Source organism: Schistocerca gregaria, chromosome 2 (assembly GCF_023897955.1).
Source record: "Schistocerca gregaria isolate iqSchGreg1 chromosome 2, iqSchGreg1.2, whole genome shotgun sequence".
NCBI lineage: Eukaryota > Metazoa > Arthropoda > Insecta > Orthoptera > Acrididae > Schistocerca > Schistocerca gregaria.
The window spans coordinates 855,573,395-855,601,226 of NC_064921.1; the positions used below are offsets into that span (position 1 = coordinate 855,573,395).

At 46.6% G+C, this 27,832-nt stretch overlaps 1 protein-coding gene across 1 annotated transcript in view; it reads right to left on the reverse strand.

The window, feature by feature from the left end:
• The window catches only part of LOC126336012 (gustatory receptor for sugar taste 64a-like), a 154,710-nt gene that overhangs the window by 117,105 nt on the left and 9,773 nt on the right, over positions 1 to 27,832 (reverse strand). The window contains exon 2 of the mRNA XM_049999489.1: positions 2,333 to 2,518. Coding sequence (XP_049855446.1) covers positions 2,333 to 2,518 — 186 coding nt within the window. The remainder of the gene's footprint in view (positions 1 to 2,332; positions 2,519 to 27,832) is intronic.

Here is a 27,832-nt window from a genome sequence, read left to right on the forward strand (position 1 = left end):
GGAACTTCCGACACTATCTACTAGGTCATTTATATATACTGTGAAAAGCAATGGTCCCATAACACTCCCCTGTGGCACGCCAGAGGTCACTTTAACATCTGTAGACGTCTCTCCATTGAGAATAACATGCTGTGTTCTGTTTGCTAAAAACTCTTCAATCTAGCCACACAGCTGGTCTGATATTCCGTAGGCCCTTACTTTGTTTATCAGGCGACAGTGCGGAACTGTATCCAACGCCTTCCGGAGGGTAAGGAAAATAGCATCTACCTGGGAGCCTGTATAATTTTATACTGTATAATATTTATGTGCCATTGCGAACGGTGGCCTTCTAGGAGGTGCTCGGCTTCCTGTTTTCCAGTGCATGCAGTTCCCTTCGCTCGGATGAAGACTGAGATGGACCTGCATTCACTGACATCAGACATGTCACAAAGGCACTCGCATCGGTACTCTGCTGCCGTAGGCCAATAACGCCGGGTTTCGCCGAACTGTGCTAACGGATACGTTCGGCGTACGTCCCATGTGGATTTCTGCGGTTACTCCACGCATTGTGTGTGTGTGTGTGTGTGTGTTTTAGCGCAGCCGTTGCTGCTCTCGACCGTTTTTAAGTGCAGGCCATCCGCCACTGCATTGTCTTTTGTGAGCCTGAAATTTTGTATTCTCGGCACACTTTTGACCCTGTGGACCTCGGGAACGTTGTGCATACGATTCCGCCGCCATCTGAATAAGTGCATATCCCTATTCCATGACCTCAGTATAATTCACTATTGGACATTAAAATTGCTACGCCAAGAAGACATGCAGATGATAAACGGGTAATCATTGGACAAATATATTATACCAGAAATTACATGTGATTTCATTTTCACGCAATTTCGGTGCAGGAGAAATCAGTACCCAGAAAAACCACCTTTGGCCATAATAACGGCCTTGATACGCCTGGGTATTGAGTCAAACAGAGCTTGGATGGCGTGTACAGGTAGAGCTGCCGATGCAGCTTCAATACGATACCACAGTTCATCAATAGTAGTGACTGACATGTTGTGACGAGCCAGTTTCTCGGCCACCATTGACCAGACGTTTTCAGTTGGTGAGAGATCTGGAGAATGTGCTGGTCGGGGCAGCAGTCGAACATTTTCTGTATCCAGAAAGGACCGTACAGGACCTGCAACATGCGGTCGTGCATTATCCTGCTAAAATGTAGGGTTCCGCAGGGATCGAATGAATGGTAGAGCCACGGGTCGTAACACATCTGAAATGTAACGTCCACTGTTCATAGTGCCGTCAATGCGAACAAGATGTGACAGAGACGTGTAACCAATGGCATCCCATACCATGACCCCGGGTGGTAACGCCAGTATGGCGATGACGAATACACGCTTCCAATGTGCGTTCGCCGCGATGTCGCCAAACACGTATGCGACCGTCATGATGCTGTAAACAGAACCTGGATTCATCCGAAGAAATGACGTTTTGCCATTCGTGCACCCAGGTTCGTCGTTGAGTACACCATCGCAAGCGCTCCTATCTGTGATGGAGCGTCAAGGGTAGCCATGGTCTCCGTGCTGATAGTCCATGCTGCTGCAAACGTCGTCGAGTTGTTCGTGCAGATGGTTGTTGTCCTGCAAACGTCCCCATCTGTTGACTCAGGGATCGAGACGTGGCTGCACGATCCGTTACAGCCATGCGGATAAGATGCCTGTCACCTCAACTGCTAGTGATACGAGGCCGTTGGGATCTAGCACGGCGTTCCGTACTACCCTCCTGAATCTACCGATTCCATATTCTGCTAACAGCCATTGGATCTCGATTAACGCGAGCACCAATGTCGCGATACGATAAACGGCAATCGCGATAGGATACAATCCGACCTTTATCAAAGTCGGAAACGTGATGGTACGCATTTCTCCTCCTTACACGAGGCATTACAACAACGTTTCACCAGGCAACGCCGGTCAACTGCTGTTTGTGCATGAGAAATCGGTTGGAAAATTACCTCATGTCAGCACGTTGTAGGTGTCGCCACCGGCGCCAACCTTGTGTGAATGCTCTGAAAAGCTAATCATTTACATTTCACAGCATGTTCTTACTGTCGGTTAAATTTCGCGTCTGTAGCACGTCATCTTCGTGGCTTACAAATTTTAATGGCCAGTAGCGTAAAATCGTGTGAAATGGTGGTGGTTAGCCTATTTACCGTTACAAGGCGTTTGCGGTTACACTGCGTCTCATCTATGTTTCTCTATCGTAAACACAATGGCGCTGCCGCTCTGGCCGGGTCAGTAGCTCGCCTAGGCGGATAGCAAGTGTTGCCCGCGCCGCGCTGCAGCTGACTCACCGAGCGCGAAGCACATGAGGGAGGCGGCGGTGAGACGCAGGCGCGCGTGCAGCCCCCGGGGGCGGCCGTAGTCAGCGAGGGCGGCGTCCGCCTCCCGCCAGCGCCGCGACACCTGCGGCCACCTGGTGGCCAGCTGCAGGAACGCCGCGTTCGTCAGGAAGCCCGCGCCGTAGAACGCCACGCCACCTACCGGCACCACAACGTAACTCTCTGCACGCTGGCGGGACCAGTCAAAAAATGGTTCAAAAGGCTCTGATAAGGGAACCTCCTCATCGAACCCCCCTCGGATTTACTTATAAGTTGGCACAGTGAATAGGCCTTGAAAAACTGAACACAGATCAATCGAGAAAAAAAGGAAGAAGTTGTGTGGAACTATGAAAAAAAAGCAAAATGTACAATCTCAGTAGTCAACGTGAAAGATAGGCAACATCAAGAGTCTGAGCTCAGGAGCGCTGGGGTCCCGTAGTTAGCGTGAGCAGTCACGGAGCGAGAGGTCCTTCGTTCGAGACTACCCTCGAGTGAAAAGTTTGATTTTCTATTATCAGTTTATGTGACATCTCTTTTTTGGGAGTGATTATCACAATCACAAGAAAACCTAAATCCGGCAAGGTAGAAGAATCTTTTTACCCATTCGCCAAGTGTACAAGTTAGGTGGGTCGACAACATATTCCTGTCGTGTCACGCACATGCTGTCATCAGTGTCGTATAGAATATATTAGGCGTGTTTTCCTGAGGAGGAATCGGTTGACCTATGACCTTGCGATCAAATGTTTTCGGTTTCCATTGAAGAGGCACGTCCTTTCGTCTACTAATCGCACGGTTTTGCGGTGCGGTAGCAAAACACAGACACTAAACATATTACAGTGAACAGATAACAACTTTGCGAAAATAAACTTTTCACTCGAGGGAAGACTTGTACCCAGGACCTCTCCTTCCGCAGCTGCTCACGCTAACCACGGCACTCCTGAATTCACATTAGCTTTGATGTTCCCTATCTTGCGCATGGACTACTCAGTTTGTATATTTTGCTTATTTTTTTTCATAGTTCCACACAATTTCATCCTGTTTCCTTGATTCATCTGTGTTCACTTTTTCAAGGCCTACCCACTGTGCGAACTTATAACTAACTCTGACGGGGGTGCGTTGAGGAGGTTTCCTTGTGAGCACTATGGGACTTAACTTCTGAGGTCATCAGCCGCCTAGAACTTAGAACTACTTAAACATAACTTACCTAAGGACATCACAGTCATCCATGCCCGAGGCAGGATTCGTACCTGCGGCCGTAGCGGTCGCGCGGTTACAGACTGTAGTGCCTAGAACTGCTCGATCGCCCCGGTCGGCGGGACTAGTCACAAACGTATGAAATGTCTCGCAGTTGAGAATATGGACAACTATCATCTGTACGAGGGGGTACCTAAAAAAAAACCATAATAACATTGTCGTAGTCCAGGGGTTCCCAACAAAATTTTCTCGAGGACCCCCTCAACAAGCATGATTGGTACCCTGTCATATCACAGTTCAAGTACCTGAAAAAGCCAAATTAAGAGTCTTATATGTTTCTATTTTTGGTACTTAGAGAAAAAACATCGACAAATTCAAAATGGTTCAGATAGCTCTCAGTTCTATGGGACTTAACTTCTGAGGTCATCAGTCGCCTAGAGCTTAGAACTACTTAAACCTAACTAACCTAAGGACATCACAGTCATCCATGCCCGAGACAGGATTCGAACCTGCGGCCGTAGCGGTCGCGCGGTTACAGACTGTAGTGCCTAGAACTGCTCGATCGCCCCGGTCGGCGGGACTAGTCACAAACGTATGAAATGTCTCGCAGTTGAGAATATGGACAACTATCATCTGTACGAGGGGGTACCTAAAAAAAAACCATAATAACATTGTCGTAGTCCAGGGGTTCCCAACAAAATTTTCTCGAGGACCCCCTCAACAAGCATGATTGGTACCCTGTCATATCACAGTTCAAGTACCTGAAAAAGCCAAATTAAGAGTCTTATATGTTTCTATTTTTGGTACTTAGAGAAAAAACATCGACAAATTCAAAATGGTTCAGATAGCTCTCAGTTCTATGGGACTTAACTTCTGAGGTCATCAGTCGCCTAGAGCTTAGAACTACTTAAACCTAACTAACCTAAGGACATCACAGTCATCCATGCCCGAGGCAGGATTCGAACCTGCGGCCGTAGCGGTCGCGCGGTTACAGACTGTAGTGCCTAGAACCGCTCGATCGCCCCGGTCGGCGGGACTAGTCACAAACGTATGAAATGTCTCGCAGTTCAGAATATGGACAACTATCATCTGTACGAGGGGGTACCTAAAAAAAAACCATAATAACATTGTCGTAGTCCAGGGGTTCCCAACAAAATTTTCTCGAGGACCCCCTCAACGAGCATGATTGGTACCCTGTCATATCACAGTATCAAGTACCTGAAAAAGCCAAATTAAGAGTCTTATATGTTTCTATTTTTGGTACTTAGAGAAAAAACATCGACAAATTCAAAATGGTTCAGATAGCTCTCAGTTCTATGGGACTTAACTTCTGAGGTCATCAGTCGCCTAGAGCTTAGAACTACTTAAACCTAACTAACCTAAGGACATCACAGTCATCCATGCCCGAGACAGGATTCGAACCTGCGGCCGTAGCGGTCGCGCGGTTACAGACTGTAGTGCCTAGAACCGCTCGATCGCCCCGGTCGGCGGGACTAGTCACAAACGTATGAAATGTCTCGCAGTTGAGAATATGGACAACTATCATCTGTACGAGGGGGTACCTAAAAAAAAAACCATAATAACATCGTCGTAGTCCAGGGGTTCCCAACAAAATTTTCTCGAAGACCCCATCAACGAGCATGATTGGTACCCTGTCATATCACAGTATCAAATACCTGAAAAAGCCAAATTAAGAGTCTTATATGTTTCTATTTTTGGTACTTAGAGAAAAAACATCGACAAATTCAAAATGGTTCAGATAGCTCTCAGTTCTATGGGACTTAACTTCTGAGGTCATCAGTCGCCTAGAGCTTAGAACTACTTAAACCTAACTAACCTAAGGACATCACAGTCATCCATGCCCGAGACAGGATTCGAACCTGCGGCCGTAGCGGTCGCGCGGTTACAGACTGTAGTGCCTAGAACCGCTCGATCGCCCCGGTCGGCGGGACTAGTCACAAACGTATGAAATGTCTCGCAGTTGAGAATATGGACAACTATCATCTGTACGAGGGGGTACCTAAAAAAAAACCATAATAACATTGTCGTAGTCCAGGGGTTCCCAACAAAATTTTCTCGAGGACCCCCTCAACAAGCATGATTGGTACCCTGTCATATCACAGTTCAAGTACCTGAAAAAGCCAAATTAAGAGTCTTATATGTTTCTATTTTTGGTACTTAGAGAAAAAACATCGACAAATTCAAAATGGTTCAGATAGCTCTCAGTTCTATGGGACTTAACTTCTGAGGTCATCAGTCGCCTAGAGCTTAGAACTACTTAAACCTAACTAACCTAAGGACATCACAGTCATCCATGCCCGAGGCAGGATTCGAACCTGCGGCCGTAGCGGTCGCGCGGTTACAGACTGTAGTGCCTAGAACCGCTCGACCGCCCCAGTCGTCGGGACTAGTCACAAACGTATGAAATGTCTCGCAGTTGAGAATATGGACAACTATCATCTGTACGAGGGGGTACCTAAAAAAAAAACCATAATAACATCGTCGTAGTCCAGGGGTTCCCAACAAAATTTTCTCGAAGACCCCATCAACGAGCATGATTGGTACCCTGTCATATCACAGTATCAAATACCTGAAAAAGCCAAATTAAGAGTCTTATATGTGTCTATTTTTGGTACTTAGAGAAAAAACATCGACAAATTCAAAATGGTTCAGATAGCTCTCAGTTCTATGGGACTTAACTTCTGAGGTCATCAGTCGCCTAGAGCTTAGAACTACTTAACCCTAACTAACCTAAGGACATCACAGTCATCCATGCCCGAGGCAAGATTCGAACCTGCGGCCGTAGCGGTCGCGCGGTTACAGACTGTAGTGCCTAGAACCGCTCGATCGCCCCGGTCAGCGGGACTAGTCACAAACGTATGAAATGTCTCGCAGTTGAGAATATGGACAACTATCATCTGTACGAGGGGGTACCTAAAAAAAAAAACATAATAACATTGTCGTAGTCCAGGGGTCCCCAACAAAATTTTCTCGAGGACCCCTCAACGAGCATGATTGGTACCCTGTCATATCACAGTATCAAGTACCTGAAAAAGCCAAATTAAGAGTCTTATATGTTTCTATTTTTGGTACTTAGAGAAAAAAACATTGACAAATTCAAAATGGTTCAGATAGCTCTCAGTTCTATGGGACTTAACTTCTGAGGTCATCAGTCGCCTAGAGCTTAGAACTACTTAAACCTAACTAACCTAAGGACATCACAGTCATCCATGCCCGAGGCAAGATTCGAACCTGCGGCCGTAGCGGTCGCGCGGTTACAGACTGTAGTGCCTAGAACCGCTCGATCGCCCCGGTCAGCGGGACTAGCCACAAACGTATGAAATGTCTCGCAGTTGAGAATATGGACAACTATCATCTGTACGAAGGGGTACCTAAAAAAAAAAACATAATAACATTGTCGTAGTCCAGGGGTTCCCAACAAAATTTTCTCGAGGACCCCCTCAACGAGCATGATTGGTACCCTGTCATATCACAGTATCAAGTACCTGAAAAAGCCAAATTAACAGTCTTATATGTTTCTATTTTTGGTACTTAGAGAAAAAACATCGACAAATTCAAAATGGTTCAGATAGCTCTCAGTTCTATGGGACTTAACTTCTGAGGTCATCAGTCGCCTAGAGCTTAGAACTACTTAAACCTAACTAACCTAAGGACATCACAGTCATCCATGCCCGAGGCAAGATTCGAACCTGCGGTCGTAGCGGTTGCGCGGTTACAGACTGTAGTGCCTACAACCGCTCGACCGCCCCGGTCGTCGGGACTAGTCACAAACGTATGAAATGTCTCGCAGTTGAGAATAAGGACAACTATCATCTGTACGAGGGGGTACCTAAAAAAAAAACCATAATAACATCGTCGTAGTCCAGGGGTTCCCAACAAAATTTTCTCGAAGACCCCATCAACGAGCATGATTGGTACCCTGTCATATCACAGTATCAAATACCTAAAAAAGCCAAATTAAGAGTCTTATATGTGTCTATTTTTGGTACTTAGAGAAAAAACATCGACAAATTCAAAATGGTTCAGATAGCTCTCAGTTCTATGGGACTTAACTTCTGAGGTCATCAGTCGCCTAGAGCTTAGAACTACTTAAACCTAACTAACCTAAGGACATCACAGTCATCCATGCCCGAGGCAAGATTCGAACCTGCGGCCGTAGCGGTCGCGCGGTTACAGACTGTAGTGCCTAGAACCGCTCGATCGCCCCGGTCAGCGGGACTAGCCACAAACGTATGAAATGTCTCGCAGTTGAGAATATGGACAACTATCATCTGTACGAGGGGGTACCTAAAAAAAAAACATAATAACATTGTCGTAGTCCAGGGGTTCCCAACAAAATTTTCTCGAGGACCCCCTCAACGAGCATGATTGGTACCCTGTCATATCACAGTATCAAGTACCTGAAAAAGCCAAATTAAGAGTCTTATATGTTTCTATTTTTGGTACTTAGAGAAAAAAACATTGACAAATTCAAAATGGTTCAGATAGCTCTCAGTTCTATGGGACTTAACTTCTGAGGTCATCAGTCGCCTAGAGCTTAGAACTACTTAAACCTAACTAACCTAAGGACATCACAGTCATCCATGCCCGAGGCAAGATTCGAACCTGCGGCCGTAGCGGTCGCGCGGTTACAGACTGTAGTGCCTAGAACCGCTCGATCGCCCCGGTCAGCGGGACTAGTCACAAACGTATGAAATGTCTCGCAGTTGAGAATATGGACAACTATCATCTGTACGAGGGGGTAACTAAAAAAAAAACATAATAACATTGTCGTAGTCCAGGGGTTCCCAACAAAATTTTCTCGAGGACCCCCTCAACGAGCATGATTGGTACCCTGTCATATCACAGTATCAAGTACCTGAAAAAGCCAAATTAAGAGTCTTATATGTGTCTATTTTTGGTACTTAGAGAAAAAACATCGACAAATTCAAAATGGTTCAGATAGCTCTCAGTTCTATGGGACTTAACTTCTGAGGTCATCAGTCGCCTAGAGCTTAGAACTACTTAAACCTAACTAACCTAAGGACATCACAGTCATCCATGCCCGAGGCAAGATTCGAACCTGCGGTCGTAGCGGTTGCGCGGTTACAGACTGTAGTGCCTAGAACCGCTCGATCGCCCCCGTCGGCGGGACTAGTCACAAACGCATCAAATGTGTCGCAGTTGAGAATATGGACAACTATCATCTGTACGAGGGGGTACCTAAAATAAAACCATAATAACATTGTCGTAGTCCAGGGGTTCCCAACAAAATTTTCTCGAGGACCCCATCAACGAGCATGATTGGTACCCTGTCATATCACAGTATCAAGTACCTGAAAAAGCCAAATTAAGAGTCTTATATGTTTCTATTTTTGGTACTTAGAAAAAAAACATCGACAAATTCAAAATGGTTCAGATAGCTCTCAGTTCTATGGGACTTAACTTCTGAGGTCATCAGTCGCCTAGAGCTTAGAACTACTTAAACCTAACTAACCTAAGGACATCACAGTCATCCATGCCCGAGGCAAGATTCGAACCTGCGGTCGTAGCGGTCGCGAGGTTACAGACTGTAGTGCCTAGAACCGCACGATCGCCCCGGTCGGCGGGACTAGTCACAAACGTATGAAATGTCTCGTAGTTGAGAATATGGACAACTATCATCTGTGAGAGGGGGTACCTAAAAAAAAATCATAATAACATTGTCGTAGTCCAGGGTTCCCCAACAAAATTTTCTCGAGGACCCCCTCAACGAGCATGATTGGTACCCTGTCATATCACAGTATCAAGTACCTGAATAAGCCAAATTAAGAGTCTTATATGTTTCAATTTTTTTACTTAGAGAAAAAACATCGACAAATTCAAAATGGTTCAGATAGCTCTCAGTTCTATGGGACTTAACTTCTGAGGTCATCAGTCGCCTAGAACTTAGAACTACTTAAACCTAACTAACCTAATGACATTACAGTCATCCATGCCCGAGGCAGGATTCGAACCTGCGGCCGTAGCGGTCGCGCGGTTACAGACTGTAGTGCCTAGAACCGCTCGATCGCCCCGGTCGTCGGGACTAGTCACAAACGTATGAAATGTCTCGCAGTTGAGAATATGGACAACTATCATCTGTACGAGGGGGTACCTAAAATAAAAAAACATAATAACATTGTCGTAGTGCAGGGGTTCCCAACAAAATTTTCTCGACGACCCCCTCAACGAGCATGATTGGTACCCTGTCATATCACAGTATCAAGTACCTGAAAAAGCCAAATTAAGGGTCTTATATGTGTCTATTTTTGGTACTTAGAGAAAAAACATCGACAAATTCAAAATGGTTCAGATAGCTCTCAGCTCTATGGGACTTAACTTCTGAGGTCATCAGTCGCCTAGAGCTTAGAACTACTTAAACCTAACTAACCTAAGGACATCACAGTCATCCATGCCCGAGGCAGGATTCGAACCTGCGGCCGTAGCGGTCGCGGGGTTACAGACTGTAGTGCCTAGAACCTCTCGACCGCCCCGGTCGGCGGGACTATTCACAAACGTATGAAATGTCTCGCAGTTGAGAATATGGACAACTATCATCTGTACGAGGGGGTACCTAAAAAAAACCATAATAACGTTTTCGTAGTCCAGGGGTTCCCAACAAAATTTTCTCGAGGACCCCCTCAACGAGCATGATTGGTACCCTGTCATATCACAGTATCAAGTACCTGAAAAAGCCAAATTAAGAGTCTTATATGTTTCTACACTCCTGGAAATGGAAAAAAGAACACATTGACACTGGTGTGTCAGACCCACCATACTTGCTCCGGACAGTGCGAGAGGGCTGTACAGGCAATGATCACACGCATAGCACAGCGGACACACCAGGAACCGCGGTGTTGGCCGTCGAATGGCGCTAGCTGCGCAGCATTTGTGCACCGCTGCCGTCAGTGTCAGCCAGATTGCCGTGGCATACGGAGCTCCATCGCAGTCTTTAACACTGGTAGCATGCCGCGACAGAATGGACGTGAACCGTATGTGCAGTTGACGGACTTAGAGCGAGGGCGTATAGTGGGCATGCGGGAGGCCGGGTGGACGTACCGCCGAATTGCTCAACACGTGGGGCGTGAGGTCTCCACAGCACATCGTCTTTGTCGCCAGTGGTCGGCGGAAAGTGCACGTGCCCGTCGACCTGGGACCGGACCACAGCGACGCACGGATGCACGCCAAGACCGTAGGATCCTACGCAGTCCCGTATGGGACTGCTCCGCCACTTCCCAGCAAATTAGGGACACTGTTGCTCCGGGGGTATCGGCGAGGACCATTCGCAACCGTCTCCATGAAGCTGGGCTACGGTCCCGCACACCGTTAGGCCGTCTTCCGCTCACGCCCCAACATCGTGCAGCCCGCCTAAGGTGGTGTCGCGACAGGCGTGAATGGAGGGACGAATGGAGACGTGTCGTCTTCAGCGATGAGAGTCGTTTTTGACTTGGTGCAAATGATGGTCGTATGCGTGTTTGGCGACGTGCAGGTGAGCGCCACAATCAGGAATGCATACGACCGAGGCACACAGGGCCAACACCCGACATCATGGTGTGGGGAGCGATCTCATACACTGACCGTACACCTCTGGTGATCGTCGAGGGGACACTGAATAGTGCACGGTACATCCAAACCGTCATCGAACCCATCGTTCTACCATTCCTAGACCGGCAAGGGAACTTGCTGTTCCAACAGGATATTGCACGTCCGCATGTATCCCGCGCCATTCCACGTGCTCTAGAAGGTGTAAGTCAACTACCCTGGCCAGCAAGATCTCCGGATCTGACCCCCATTGAGCATGTTTGGGACTGGATGAAGCGTCATCTCACGCGGTCTGCACGTCCAGCACGAACGCTGGTCAGACTGAGGCGCCAGGTGGAAATGGCATGGCAAGCCGTTCCTCAGGACTACATCCAGCATCTCTACGATCGTCTCCATGGGAGAATAGCAGCCTGCATTGCTGCAAAAGGTGGATATACACTGTACTAGTGCCGACATTGTGCATGCTCTGTTGCCTGTGTCTATGTGCCTGTGGTTCTGTCAGTGTGATCATGTGATGTATCTGACCCCAGGAAAGTGTCAATAAAGTTTCCCCTTCCTGGGACATTGAATTCACGGTGTTCTTATTTCAATTTCCAGGAGTGTATTTTTGGTACTTAGAGAAAAAACATCGACAAATTCAAAATGGTTCAGATAGCTCTCAGTTCTATGGGACTTAACTTCTGAGGTCATCAGTCGCCTAGAACTTAGAACTACTTAAACCTAACTAACCTAAGGACATCACAGTCATCCATGCCCGAGGCAGGATTAGAACCTGCGGTCGTAGCGGTCGCGCGGTTACAGACTGTAGTGCCTAGAACCGCTCGATCGCCCCGGTCGTCGGGACTAGTCACAAACGTATGAAATGTCTCGCAGTTGAGAATATGGACAACTATCATCTGTACGAGGGGGTACCTAAAAAAAAACCATAATAACATCGTCGCAGACCAGGGGTTCCCAACAAAATTTTCTCGAAGACCCCATCAACGAGCATGATTGGTACCCTGTCATATCACAGTATCAAATACCTGAAAAAGCCAAATTAAGAGTCTTATATGTTTCTATTTTTGGTACTTAGAGAAAAAACATCGACAAATTCAAAATGGTTCAGATAGCTCTCAGTTCTATGGGACTTAACTTCTGAGGTCATCAGTCGCCTAGAGCTTAGAACTACTTAAACCTAACTAACCTAAGGACATCACAGTCATCCATGCCCGAGGCAAGATTCGAACCTGCGGCCGTAGCGGTCGCGCGGTTACAGACTGTAGTGCCTAGAACCGCTCGATCGCCCCGGTCAGCGGGACTAGCCACAAACGTATGAAATGTCTCGCAGTTGAGAATATGGACAACTATCATCTGTACGAGGGGGTACCTAAAAAAAAAAACATAATAACATTGTCGTAGTCCAGGGGATCCCAACAAAATTTTCTCGAGGACCCCCTCAACGAGCATGATTGGTACCCTGTCATATCACAGTATCAAGTACCTGAAAAAGCCAAATTAAGAGTCTTATATGTTTCTATTTTTGGTACTTAGAGAAAAAACATCGACAAATTCAAAATGGTTCAGATAGCTCTCAGTTCTATGGCACTTAACTTCTGAGGTCATCAGTCGCCTAGAGCTTAGAACTACTTAAACCTAACTAACCTAAGGACATCACAGTCATCCATGCCCGAGGCAAGATTCGAACCTGCGGTCGTAGCGGTCGCGCGGTTACAAACTGTAGTGCCTAGAACCGCTCGATCGCCCCCGTCGGCGGGACTAGTCACAAACGTATGAAATGTCTCGCAGTTGAGAATATGGACAACTATCATCTGTACGAGGGGGTACCTAAAAAAAAACCATAATAACATTGTCGTAGTCCAGGGGCTCCCAACAAAATTTTCTCGAGGACCCCATCAACGAGCATGATTGGTACCCTGTCATATCACAGTATCAAGTACCTGAAAAAGCCAAATTAAGAGTCTTATATGTGTCTATTTTTGGTACTTAGAGAAAAAACATCGACAAATTCAAAATGGTTCAGATAGCTCTCAGTTCTATGGGACTTAACTTCTGAGATCATCAGTCGCCTAGAACTTAGAACTACTTAAACCTAACTATCCTAAGGACATCACAGTCATCCATGCCCGAGGCAGGATTCCAACCTGCGGCCGTAGCGGTCGCGCGGTTACAGACTGTAGTGCCTAGAACCGCTCGATCGCCCCGGCCGGCGGGACTAGTCACAAAAGTATGAAATGTCTCGCAGTTGAGAATATGGACAACTATCATCTGTACGAGGGGGTACCTAAAAAAAAACCATAATACCATTGTCGTAGTCCAGGGGTTCCCAACAAAATTTTCTCGAGGACCCCCTCAACGAGCATGATTGGTACCCTGTCATATCACAGTATCAAATACCTGAAAAAGCCAAATTAAGAGTCTTATATGTGTCTATTTTTGGTACTTAGAGAAAAAACATCGACAAATTCAAAATGGTTCAGATAGCTCTCAGTTCTATGGGACTTAACTTCTGAGGTCATCAGTCGCCTAGAACTTAGAACTACTTAAACCTAACTAACCTAAGGACATCACAGTCATCCATGCCCGAGGCAGGATTCGAACCTGCGGCCGTAGCGGTCGCGCGGTTACAGACTGTAGTGCCTAGAACCGCTCGACCGCCCCGGTCGTCGGGACTAGTCACAACGTATGAAATGTCTCGCAGTTGAAAATATGGACAACTACCATCTGTACGAGGGGGTACCTAAAAAAAAAACCATAATAACATCGTCGTAGTCCAGGGGTTCCCAACAAAATTTTCTCGAAGACCCCATCAACGAGCATGATTGGTACCCTGTCATATCACTGTATCAAATACCTGAAAAAGCCAAATTAAGGGTCTTATATGTGTCTATTTTTGGTACTTAGAGAAAAAACATCGACAAATTCAAAATGGTTCAGATAGCTCTCAGTTCTATGGGACTTAACTTCTGAGGTCATCAGTCGCCTAGAGCTTAGAACTACTTAAACCTAACTAACCTAAGGACATCACAGTCATCCATGCCCGAGGCAAGATTCGAACCTGCGGCCGTAGCAGTCGCGCGGTAACAGACTGTAGTGCCTAGAACCGCTCGATCGCCCCGGTCAGCGGGACTAGTCACAAACGTATGAAATGTCTCGCAGTTGAGAATATGGACAACTGTCATCTGTACGAGGGGTTGCCTAAAAAAAAAACATAATAACATTGTCGTAGTCCAGGGGTTCCCAACAAAATTTTCTCGAGGACCCCCTCAACGAGCATGATTGGTACCCTGTCATATCACAGTATCAAGTACCTGAAAAAGCCAAATTAAGAGTCTTATATGTTTCTATTTTTGGTACTTAGAGAAAAAAACATTGACAAATTCAAAATGGTTCAGATAGCTCTCAGCTCTATGGGACTTAACTTCTGAGGTCATCAGTCGCCTAGAGCTTAGAACTACTTAAACATAACTAACCTAAGGACATCACAGTCATCTATGGCCGAGGCAAGATTCGAACCTGCGGCCGTAGCGGTCGCGCGGTTACAGACTGTAGTGCCTAGAACCGCTCGATCGCCCCGGTCGGCGGGACTAGTCACAAACGTATGAAATGTCTCGCAGTTGAGAATATGGACAACTATCATCTGCACGAGGGGGTACCTAAAAAAAAAACCATAATAACATTGTCGTAGTCCAGGGTTGCCCAACAAAATTTTCTCGAGGACCCCCTCAACGAGCATGATTGGTGCCCTGTCATATCACAGTATCAAGTACCTGAAAAAGCCAAATTAAGAGTCTTATATGTTTCTATTTTTGGTACTTAGAGAAAAAATATCGACAAATTCAAAATGTTTCAGATAGCTCTCAGTTCTATGGGACTTAACTTCTGAGGCCATCAGTCGCCTAGAGCTTAGAACTACTTAAACCTAACTAACCTAAGGACATCACAGTCATCCATGCCCGAGGCAGGATTCGAACCTGCGGCCGTAGCGGTCACGCGGTTACAGACTGTAGTGCCTAGAACCTCTCGACCGCCCCGGTCGGCGGGACTACTCACAAACGTATGAAATGTCTCGCAGTTGAGAATATGGACAACTATCATCTGTACGAGGGGGTACCTAAAAAAAACCATAATAACATTGTCGTAGTCCAGGGGTTCCCAACAAAATTTTCTCGACGACCCCCTCAACGAGCATGATTGGTACCCTGTCATATCACAGTATCAAGTACCTGAAAAAGCCAAATTAAGAGTCTTATATGTTTCTACACTCCTGGAAATGGGAAAAAGAACACATTGACACTGGTATGTCAGACCCACCATACTTGCTCCGGACAGTGGGAGAGGGCTGTACAGGGAATGATCACACGCATAGCACAGCGGACACACCAGGAACCGTGGTGTTGGCCGTCGAATGGCGCTAGCTGCGCAGCATTTGTGCACCGCTGCCGTCAGTGTCAGCCAGATTGCCGTGGCATACGGAGCTCCATCGCAGTCTTTAACACTGGTAGCATGCCGCGACAGAATGGACGTGAACCGTATGTGCAGTTGACGGACTTAGAGCGAGGGCGTATCGTGGGCATGCGGGAGGTCGGGTGGACGTACCGCCGAATTGCTCAACACGTGGGGCGTGAGGTCTCCACAGCACATCGTCTTTGTCGCCAGTGGTCGGCGGAAAGTGCACGTGCCCGTCGACCTGGGACCGGACCACAGCGACGCACGGATGCACGCCAAGACCGTAGGATCCTACGCAGTCCCGTATGGGACCGCTCCGCCTTTTCCCAGCAAATTAGGGACACTGTTGCTCCTGGGGTATCGGCGAGGACCATTCGCAACCGTCTCCATGAAGCTGGGCTACGGTCCCGCACACCGTTAGGCCGTCTTCCGCTCACGCCCCAACATCGTGCAGCCCGCCTAAGGTGGTGTCGCGACAGGCGTGAATGGAGGGACGAATGGAGACGTGTCGTCTTCAGCGATGAGAGTCGTTTTTGACTTGGTGCAAATGATGGTCGTATGCGTGTTTGGCGCCGTGCAGGTGAGCGCCACAATCAGGAATGCATACGACCGAGGCACACAGGGCCAACACCCGACATCATGGTGTGGGGAGCGATCTCATACACTGACCGTACACCTCTGGTGATCGTCGAGACGACACTGAATAGTGCACGGTACATCCAAACCGTCATCGAACCCATCGTTCTACCATTCCTAGACCGGCAAGGGAACTTGCTGTTCCAACAGGATATTGCACGTCCGCATGTATCCCGCGCCATTCCACGTGCTCTAGAAGGTGTAAGTCAACTACCCTGGCCAGCAAGATCTCCGGATCTGACCCCCATTGAGCATGTTTGGGACTGGATGAAGCGTCATCTCACGCGGTCTGCACGTCCAGCACGAACGCTGGTCAGACTAAAGCGCCAGGTGGAAATGGCATGGCAAGCCGTTCCTCAGGACTACATCCAGCATCTCTACGATCGTCTGCATGGGAGAATAGCAGCCTGCATTGCATACACTGTACTAGTGCCGACATTGTGCATGCTCTGTTGCCTGTGTCTATGTGCCTGTGGTTCTGTCAGTGTGATCATGTGATGTATCTGACCCCAGGAATGTGTCAATAAAGTTTCCCCTTCCTGGGACATTGAATTCACGGTGTTCTTATTTCAATTTCCAGGAGTGTATTTTTGGTACTTAGAGAAAAAACATCGACAAATTCAAAATGGTTCAGATAGCTCTCAGTTCTATGGGACTTAACTTCTGAGGTCATCAGTCGCCTAGAGCTTAGAACTACTTAAACCTAACTAACCTAAGGACATCACAGTCATCCATGCCCGAGGCAAGATTCGAACCAGCGCCCGTAGCGGTCCCGAGGTTACAGACTGTAGTGCCTAGAACCGCTCGATCGCCCCGGTCGGCGGGACTAGTCACATACGTATCAAATGTCTCGCAGTTGAGAATATGGACAACTATCATCTGTATGAGGGGGTACCTAAAAAAAAACCATAATAACATTGTCGTAGTCCAGGGTTGCCCAACAAAATTTTCTCGAGGACCCCCTCAACGAGCATGATTGGTACCCTGTCATATCACAGTATCAAGTACCTGAAAAAGCCAAATTAAGAGTCTTGTATGTTTCTATTTTTGGTACTTAGAGAAAAAACATCGACAAATTCAAAATGGTTCAGATAGCTCTCAGTTCTATGGGACTTAACTTCTGAGGTCATCAGTCGCCTAGAACTTAGAACTACTTAAACCTAACTAACCTAATGACATTACAGTCATCCATGCCCGAGGCAGGATTCGAACCTGCGGCCGTAGCGGTCGCGCGGTTACAGACTGTAGTGCCTAGAACCGCTCGATCGCCCCGGTCGGCGGGACTAGTCACAAACGTATGAAATGTCTCGCAGTTGAGAATATGGACAACTATCATCTGTACGAGGGGGTACCTAAAAAAAAACCATAATAACATTGTCGTAGTGCAGGGGTTCCCAACAAAATTTTCTCGACGACCCCCTCAACGAGCATGATTGGTACCCTGTCATATCACAGTATCAAGTACCTGAAAAAGCCAAATTAAGAGTCTTATATGTTTCTACACTCCTGGAAATGGAAAAAAGAACACATTGACACTGGTGTGTCAGACCCACCATACTTGCTCCGGACAGTGCGAGAGGGCTGTACAGGCAATGATCACAAGCATAGCACAGCGGACACACCAGGAACCGCGGTGTTGGCCGTCGAATGGCGCTAGCTGCGCAGCATTTGTGCACCGCTGCCGTCAGTGTCAGCCAGATTGCCGTGGCATACGGAGCTCCATCGCAGTCTTTAACACTGGTAGCATGCCGCGACAGAATGGACGTGAACCGTATGTGCAGTTGACGGACTTAGAGCGAGGGCGTATAGTGGGCATGCGGGAGGCCGGGTGGACGTACCGCCGAATTGCTCAACACGTGGGGCGTGAGGTCTCCACAGCACATCGTCTTTGTCGCCAGTGGTCGGCGGAAAGTGCACGTGCCCGTCGACCTGGGACCGGACCACAGCGACGCACGGATGCACGCCAAGACCGTAGGATCCTACGCAGTCCCGTAGGGGACCGCTCCGCCACTTCCCAGCAAATTAGGGACACTGTTGCTCCTGGGGTATCGGCGAGGACCATTCGCAACCGTCTCCATGAAGCTGGGCTACGGTCCCGCACACCGTTAGGCCGTCTTCCGCTCACGCCCCAACATCGTGCAGCCCGCCTAAGGTGGTGTCGCGACAGGCGTGAATGGAGGGACGAATGGAGACGTGTCGTCTTCAGCGATGAGAGTCGTTTTTGCCTTGGTGCAAATGATGGTCGTATGCGTGTTTGGCGACGTGCAGGTGAGCGCCACAATCAGGAATGCATACGACCGAGGCACACAGGGCCAACACCCGACATCATGGCGTGGGGAGCGATCTCATACACTGACCGTACACCTCTGGTGATCGTCGAGGGGACACTGAATAGTGCACGGTACATCCAAACCGTCATCGAACCCATCGTTCTACCATTCCTAGACCGGCAAGGGAACTTGCTGTTCCAACAGGATATTGCACGTCCGCATGTATCCCGCGCCATTCCACGTGCTCTAGAAGGTGTAAGTCAACTACCCTGGCCAGCAAGATCTCCGGATCTGACCCCCATTGAGCATGTTTGGGACTGGATGAAGCGTCGTCTCACGCGGTCTGCACGTCCAGCACGAACGCTGGTCCAACTGAGGCGCCAGGTGGAAATGGCATGGCAAGCCGTTCCTCAGGACTACATCCAGCATCTCTACGATCGTCTGCATGGGAGAATAGCAGCCTGCATTGCTGCAAAAGGTGGATATACACTGTACTAGTGCCGACATTGTGCATGCTCTGTTGCCTGTGTCTATGTGCCTGTGGTTCTGTCAGTGTGATCATGTGATGTATCTGACCCCAGGAATGTGTCAATAAAGTTTCCCCTTCCTGGGACATTGAATTCACGGTGTTCTTATTTCAATTTCCAGGAGTGTATTTTTGGTACTTAGAGAAAAAACATCGACAAATTCAAAATGGTTCAGATAGCTCTCAGTTCTATGGGACTTAACTTCTGAGGTCATCAGTCGCCTAGAGCTTAGAACTACTTAAACCTAACTAACCTAAGGACATCACAGTCATCCATGCCCGAGGCAAGATTCGAACCAGCGCCCGTAGCGGTCCCGAGGTTACAGACTGTAGTGCCTAGAACCGCGCGATCGCCCCGGTCGTCGGGATTAGTCACAAACGTATGAAATGTCTCGCAGTTGAGAATATGGACAACTATCATCTGTACGAGGGGGTACCTAAAAAAAAAAACATAATAACATCGTCGTAGTCCAGGGGTTCCCAACAAAATTTTCTCGAAGACCCCACCAACGAGCATGATTGGTACCCTGTCATATCACAGTATCAAATACCTGAAAAAGCCAAGTTAAGAGTCTTATATGTTTCTATTTTTGGTACTTAGAGAAAAAACATCGACAAATTCAAAATGGTTCAGATAGCTCTCAGTTCTATGGGACTTCACTTCTGAGGTCATCAGTCGCCTAGAGCTTAGAACTACTTAAACCTAACTAACCTAAGGACATCACAGTCATCCATGCCCGAGGCAAGATTCGAACCTGCGGCCGTAGCGGTCGCGCGGTTACAGACTGTAGTCCCTAGAACCGCTCGATCGCCCCGGTCAGCGGGACTAGCCACAAACGTATGAAATGTCTCGCAGTTGAGAATATGGACAACTATCATCTGTACGAGGGGGTACCTAAAAAAAAAAACATAATAACATTGTCGTAGTCCAGGGGTTCCCAACAAAATTTTCTCGAGGACCCCCTCTACGAGCATGATTGGTACCCTGTCATATCACAGTATCAAGTACCTGAAAAAGCCAAATTAAGAGTCTTATATGTTTCTATTTTTGGTACTTAGAGAAAAAACATCGACAAATTCAAAATGGTTCAGATAGCTCTCAGTTCTATGGTACTTAACTTCTGAGGCCATCAGTCGCCTAGAGCTTAGAACTACTTAAACCTAACTAACCTAAGGACATCACAGTCATCCATGCCCGAGGCAGGATTCGAACCTGCAGCCGTAGCGGTCACGCGGTTACAGACTGTAGTGCCTAGAACCGCTCGATCGCCCCGGTCGGCGGGACTAGTCACAAACGTATGAAATGTCTCGCAGTTGAGAATATGGACAACTATCATCTATACGATGGGGTACCTAAAAAAAAAACATAATAACATTATCATAGTGCAGGGGTTCCCAACAAAATTTTCTCGACGACCTCCTCAACGAGCATGATTGGTACCCTGTCATATCACAGTATCAAGTACCTGAAAAAGCCAAATTAAGAGTCTTATATGTTTCTATTTTTGGTACTTAGAGAAAAAACATCGACAAATTCAAAATGGTTCAGATAGCTCTCAGTTCTATGGGACTTAACTTCTGAGGTCATCAGTTGCCTAGAGCTTAGAACTACTTAAACCTAACTAACCTAAGGACATCACAGTCATCCATGCCCGAGGCAAGATTCGAACCTGCGGTCGTAGCGGTTGCGCGGTTACAGACTGTAGTGCCTACAACCGCTCGACCGCCCCGGTCGTCGGGACTAGTCACAAACGTATGAAATGTCTCGCAGTTGAGAATATGGACAACTATCATCTGTACGAGGGGGTACCTAAAAAAAAACCATAGTAACATCGTCTTAGTCCAGGGGTTCCCAACAAAATTTTCTCGAGGACCTCCTCAACGAGCATGATTGGTACCCTGTCATATCACAGCATCAAGTACATGAAAAAGCCAAATTAAGACTCTTATATGTTTCTATTTTTGGTACTTAGAGGAGAAACATCGACAAATTCAAAATGGTTCAGATAGCTCTCAGTTCTATGGGACTTAACTTCTGAGGTCTTCAGTCGTCTAGAGCTTAGAACTACTTAAACCTAACTAACCTAAGGTCATCACAGTCATCCATGCCCGAGGCAAGATTCGAACCTGCGGCCGTAGCGGTCGCGCGGTTACAGACTGTAGTGCCTAGAACCGCTCGACCGCCCCGGTCGTCGGGATTAGTCACAAACGTATGAAATGTCTCGCAGTTGAGAATATGGACAACAATCATCTGTACGAGGAGGTACCTAAAAAAAAACCGTAAGAACATTGTCGTAGTCCAGGGGTTCCCAACAAAATTTTCTCGAGGACCCCATCAACGAGCATGATTGGTACCCTGTCATATCACAGTATCAAGTACCTGAAAAAGCCAAATTAAAAGTCTTATATGTTTCTATTTTTGGTACTTAGAAAAAAAACATCGACAAATTCAAAATGGTTCAGATAGCTCTCAGTTCTATGGGACTTAACTTCTGAGGTCATCAGTCGCCTAGAACTTATAACTACTTAAACCTAACTAACCTAATGACATTACAGTCATCCATGCCCGAGGCAGGATTCGAACCTGCGGCCGTAGCGGTCGCGCGGTTACAGACTGTAGTGCCTAGAACCGCTCGATCGCCCCGGTCGGCGGGACTAGTCACAAACGTATGAAATGTCTCGCAGTTGAGAATATGGACAACTATCATCTGTACGAGGGGGTACCTAAAAAAAACCATAATAACATTGTCGTAGTCCAGGGGTTCCCAACAAAATTTTCTCGAGGACCCCATCAACGAGCATGATTGGTACCCTGTCATATCACAGTTCAAGTACCTGAAAAAGCCAAATTAAGAGTCTTATATGTTTCTATTTTTGGTACTTAGAGAAAAAACATCGACAAATTCAAAATGGTTCAGATAGCTCTCAGTTCTATGGGACTTAACTTCTGAGGTCTTCAGTCGCCTAGAACTTAGAACTACTTAAACCTAACTAACCTAAGGTCATCACAGTCATCCATGCCCGAGGCAAGATTCGAACCTGCGGCCGAAGCGGTCGCGCGGTTACAGACTGTAGTGCCTAGAACTGCTCGACCACCCCGGTCGGCGGGACTAGGCACAAACGTATGAAATGTCTCGCAGTTGAGAGTATGGACAACTATCATCTGTACGAGGGGGTACCTAAAAAAAAAAACATAATAAGATCGTCGTAGTCCAGGGGTTCCCAACAAAATTTTCTCGAGGACCCCCTCAACGAGCATGATTGGTACCCTGTCATATCACAGTATCAAGTACCTGGAAAAGCCAAATTAAGAGTCTTATATGTTTCTATTTTTGGTACTTAGAGAAAAAACATCGACAAATTCAAAATGGTTCAGATAGCTCTTAGTTCTATGGGACTTAACTTCTGAGGTCATCAGTCGCCTAGAACTTAGAACTACTTAAACCTAACTAACCTAAGGACATTACAGTCATCCATGCCCGAGGCAGGATTCGAACCTGCGGCCGTAGCGGTCGCGCGGTTACAGACTGTAGTGCCTAGAACTGCTCGATCGCCCCGGTCGGCGGGACTAGTCACAAACGTATGAAATGTCTCGCAGTTGAGAATATGGACAACTATGATCTGTACGAGGGGGTACCTAAAAAAGAACCATAATAACATTGTCGTAGTCCAGAGGTTCCCAACAAAATTTTCTCGAGGACCCCCTCTACGAGCATGATTGGTACCCTGTCATATCACAGTATCAAGTACCTGAAAAAGCCAAATTAAGAGTCTTATATGTTTCTATTTTTGGTACTTAGAGAAAAAACATCGACAAATTCAAAATGGTTCAGATAGCTCTCAGTTCTATGGGACTTAACTTCTGAGGTCTTCAGTCGCCTAGAACTTAGAACTACTTACACCTAACTAACCTAAGGTCATCACAGTCATCCATGCCCGAGGCAAGATTCGAACCTGCGGCCGAAGCGGTCGCGCGGTTACAGACTGTAGTGCCTAGAACTGCTCGACCACCCCGGTCGGCGGGACTAGGCACAAACGTATGAAATGTCTCGCAGTTGAGAGTATGGACAACTATCATCTGTACGAGGGGGTACCTAAAAAAAAAAACATAATAAGATCGTCGTAGTCCAGGGGTTCCCAACAAAATTTTCTCGAGGACCCCCTCAACGAGCATGATTGGTACCCTGTCATATCACAGTATCAAGTACCTGGAAAAGCCAAATTAAGAGTCTTATATGTTTCTATTTTTGGTACTTAGAGAAAAAACATCGACAAATTCAAAATGGTTCAGATAGCTCTTAGTTCTATGGGACTTAACTTCTGAGGTCATCAGTCGCCTAGAACTTAGAACTACTTAAACCTAACTAACCTAAGGACATTACAGTCATCCATGCCCGAGGCAGGATTCGAACCTGCGGCCGTAGCGGTCGCGCGGTTACAGACTGTAGTGCCTAGAACTGCTCGATCGCCCCGGTCGGCGGGACTAGTCACAAACGTATGAAATGTCTCGCAGTTGAGAATATGGACAACTATCATCTATACGTGGGGGTACCTAAAAAAAACCATAATAACATTGTCGTAGTCCAGGGGTTCCCAACAAAATTTTCTCGAGGACCCCATCAACGAGCATGATTGGTACCCTGTCATATCACAGTATCAAGTACCTGAAAAAGCCAAATTAAGAGTCTTATATGTTTCTATTTTTGGTACTTAGAGAAAAAACATCGACAAATTCAAAATGGTTCAGATAGCTCTCAGTTCTATGGGACTTAACTTCTGAGGTCATCAGTCGCCTAGAACTTAGAACTAATTAAACCTAACCTAAGGACATCACACACATCCATGTCCGAGGCAGGATTCGAACCTGCTACCGTAGAGGTCGCTCGGTCCCAGACTGTAGCGCCTAGAACCGCACGCCTACTCCGGTCGGCTCATCGACATATTCATAGGTTTACGCTGTTGCTCAGGCTCAGTGAACATAAAACCGATTTCCAAGTAATCGGAGTCATATTTTCTAATTTTTCCAGTAAGCTTAACACTAGTCTTGGAAGGGAAAAAGGACGCCGACGATTTAGGTTCAATGGACACTGAAAACTTTGGTTCGAGAGTCACTGACTTACTTACTTGTACATCGAAAGCATTATCTTCCTCTTCATCTGTAGGCCTTTTTCGTTTTAACGAACCACTTTTTAACCAACGGTCCATTTTTAACTACGCGAACTGTAGCTTCCGCGCAAAACAACGCTTTACAAGCACTACAGAATACAGAATATGTAAACAACACGGTCTGTGAAAGCACTGACAATAAATTAACAATGGCTGATTGTCGTGTGATATGCGAGTTTCCGAGTAAAGTGACCGTCGTTGTCGGCTGCAAAGAGGCAGCGCGCGCATTCTAACGGCATACAGCAGAACTATTTGTCTCTATCTAATTCTACTATTACGCTAGAGTGTGCTAGTGTCAGTTGGCTACATGCAGGAGTCAGCGTTCGCTAATGCTCTGCTCATGCAGGAAGCGGAAAAAAATGTTATCATGCGAAATATATTTAATATATTTTTTATTCTAATAGCATCTTACGGCCCCCGCTGTCATATCTCGCGGACCTCTGGGGGTCCGCGGATCACCTGTTGGGACGTAGTAGAAGCTGTAGTTCAATTCTTTTATCTTGGCGGCTCTCACATGCCCGCCCAGACGCGGGAGATTGCTGCGTTGCCAGTTGCACACGACGCGCGCGCCAATAGAAGCAGCGCCGTAGTAGCTTAGAACGCAAGCTCACGTTTAGGGGGGAGCGCGCAGTTCATGAAGTAAAGCAACCACGGCCGCATTAACCCTTTCGCTGCTACAAAGACGTGCTCCCTGCATTCCGCGCTGTGCGCAATTTTGTCACTGCACTGCTCGCCTGTGCAGACACATCGTGTTCCGACTGTTTTGTCACACTTATCATTCGATTTCACAAAAACTATTTGGCCGAAAAATTTGATTTTTACTCGTCTTCTTGACTGATACCTTCCCCCCATAAATGACTTAATTTTGTTTCGATGTTCAATGCAGTTATTATGCAGCATTAAATATAATAAACCATTGCACCAAATTATGAAAGCAGTGTAGTGATGACAAAATCGTGCACAGCGCGGAATACGGGGAGCATGTGTCTGCTGCAGTGAAAGGGTTAATGAAGGGACAAAGCACTACAAATTTCAAAAAATTGCATTCAAACGAACATAATTCGTCAAGTAAGGCACTTCGATATTGATTTTAAATAATTAAAATACTAAGCACTGCAGAAGGTTTTTTTTAGTGTTTTTTTTTTTATACAAATGTATAAAAGGAAGGCCGTTCCTCTTCGGCTACATAAACAGAATAATAGGAAGTCGTCCCGTTACGACAAAGGATGCTCCATACTATAGCCCACTGCGAATTCTTCGATGACTGTCTTCTCGTTGCTGTGTTGTTTCCGCTGTTTGTTCAAATCTCATAAAAAAATGGAACTGGGAATAAAGGTTTGAACTCATAACCTTTCGCAGAGAAGCTCCTCACCTTAACCGTTACGCTAATGGAGCACTTCACACTATATGCACCATGAGGAGTTTACGCAAAATACTGACAAACACTGTTGGTATGACTATGAATTACTCACGCTTCGTCGAAGTGCAATAGGAAATAAACAATTACCGCTGTTCTTTATTGCGAAAAAAGCGGTTCTTGAGGTTGATACAAACACCTTTCCTTGCAATCGCCCGAATTAGGAGTCTTATTATTGTTAGGTTTAATTTAATTAATAGAATATGAAGCAATAGGTATAAAGAATGCTTTTTCCAAACTTTCTATAAAAGAAAGTCTGCTATCAAGACATTGCTTTTGTTCTATTACTTTATTTATGACTGAACGTTTCTAAAACTGAAAACACTCGTCCATGCTATGCACTGCAGTCGAGATCTGGCAACGTCGTTGTTTGTTCATTGGCTGACTGTGTTTTGTGACGTCAGATGCGCAGAAACGAGCCTGAACTCGGCCGCCAACATAAATGACGCGCACTTGTGCAGTACACATTTCTGCCGCTAGGCATGTATAGAGCAACTCGTTCTCAATTCAGTGCTGCCTGTCTTCTCGGCCTGGCTTGTTCTGGTCATCAGCAGTGATTGTTTTGCTAGCACTGTTTTGTTCGGGCATTTCGTTTTTAATGATGGCAAGTTTACGTGACCAACATGCAGCTGATGGCGACATGTCGACTATTGATAAATCTCGTTCTAGACGTCCATCAATTGCCCGAATCATCCAGAGTTTGTTCCCCCATGTCAGACCGTCAATCATGCCTTTTATTTGGAAGTTATAACAAGATTGCGCAAAAGTGTTCGTCAAAAAAGTCCCATTTGTGGCAGCCAGGAGACTGGTTCTTGCACCACGATAATGCACCTGCACACACAGCGGTCTCTGTTAGACAATTTTGGGCTGAAGCTGGCACTGTTCTACTGCCCGACGCATCTTACTCTCCTGACCTGGCTCCGTACGAATTTTTCTTATTTCCACGCATGAAAAAGGGCATGAAAGAACACCAGTTTCACAACATTGAAGAAGTCAAGAAACAAAACGAGGGAGCGGCTATCGGCCATTTCTAAAGATAACTATAAAAAAAGTTTCGAACAGGGGAAGCACCGGTGGGACAAACGCATTAGTTGTAATGGAGAATACGTATTTTGAAGGGGGTAAGATTGTTTTGCATATAATTTGAAAATATATAGCTTTCAAAAGTAATTCCGCTTTTTTGGGTACGCCCTCCTATAACAGAATGACGACAATGTAAATTTGCAGCCGGCCGATGTGGCCGAGCGGTTCTAGGCGCCTAAGTCTGGAACCGCGCGACTGCTACCGTAGCAGGTTCGAATCCTGCCTTTGGCAAGGATGTGTGTTATGTCCTTAGGTTAGTTAGGTTTAAGTAGTTCTAAGTTCTAGCGGACTGATGACCTCAGATGTTAAGTCCCATAGTGCTCAGAGCCATTTGAACCATTTGAATTTGTAAATTTGTGCCAGACCGGAACTCGAACCCGGATTTCCCACTTATGGCGAGCAGTCGTCTTACCATAAAGCTATCTGAGCACCATCCACGGCCAAACCCTAAACTTCGATATGTCATCAACTAAGTGTCTATAACCTGCCCTCGTACATCAATTATGTTTATCACCGTACAGGGGAGAAACTTCCAGGTAAAGTTGCTGGCCCGGTGTCGACAAATAAATACGACGTCCACTACGCTTATGTGAACTCACAAATTTGGTTTCTCGGAAGCCCAATTGCCGAAAGCGCCTTTTTTGTGCCCATGCAGCTATCTCAATACTGGAATATCACATTACAATTCGTTTTGGCAATTTAGAGCACGAGTAGCCAACCTTTTCTATCTATCGGCCACCTTTGTCCCCGACAGTAAAACTGCCCACCGGTTACACAGTAATGGTGATTTATAGGTTGAGGCCATTAAAAGTGGCCCGGAGGACAGAGTTCCAGAGTGTGTAGAAACACAGCAGAGGAAAGGTAGCTACTTAGAAGCTGGACTGCTGGAACTGCTGCAGTCTCATCCGAAACGTTCTGCTGCAGTTCTTGAAGACTATGAAGGTTGTTGTATCGCAACACCTTAGACTAGAGGGCTCCCCACGCAAAGTAATAGAACACTGACCAGCTAGGGCCGTGACCAGACTGACCTCAGCTAACAACTCCATCAGGCCTGAAGGTTGCGCAAATGTGCTCCAAGGTTCTGCCGGCTGTAAGGGCAGTTGCTCCATCCTGTTGGAAGTAACTGTAGGTCGCTTCTTCCTCCGTTAATGCTGCCATAAATGGTTTCA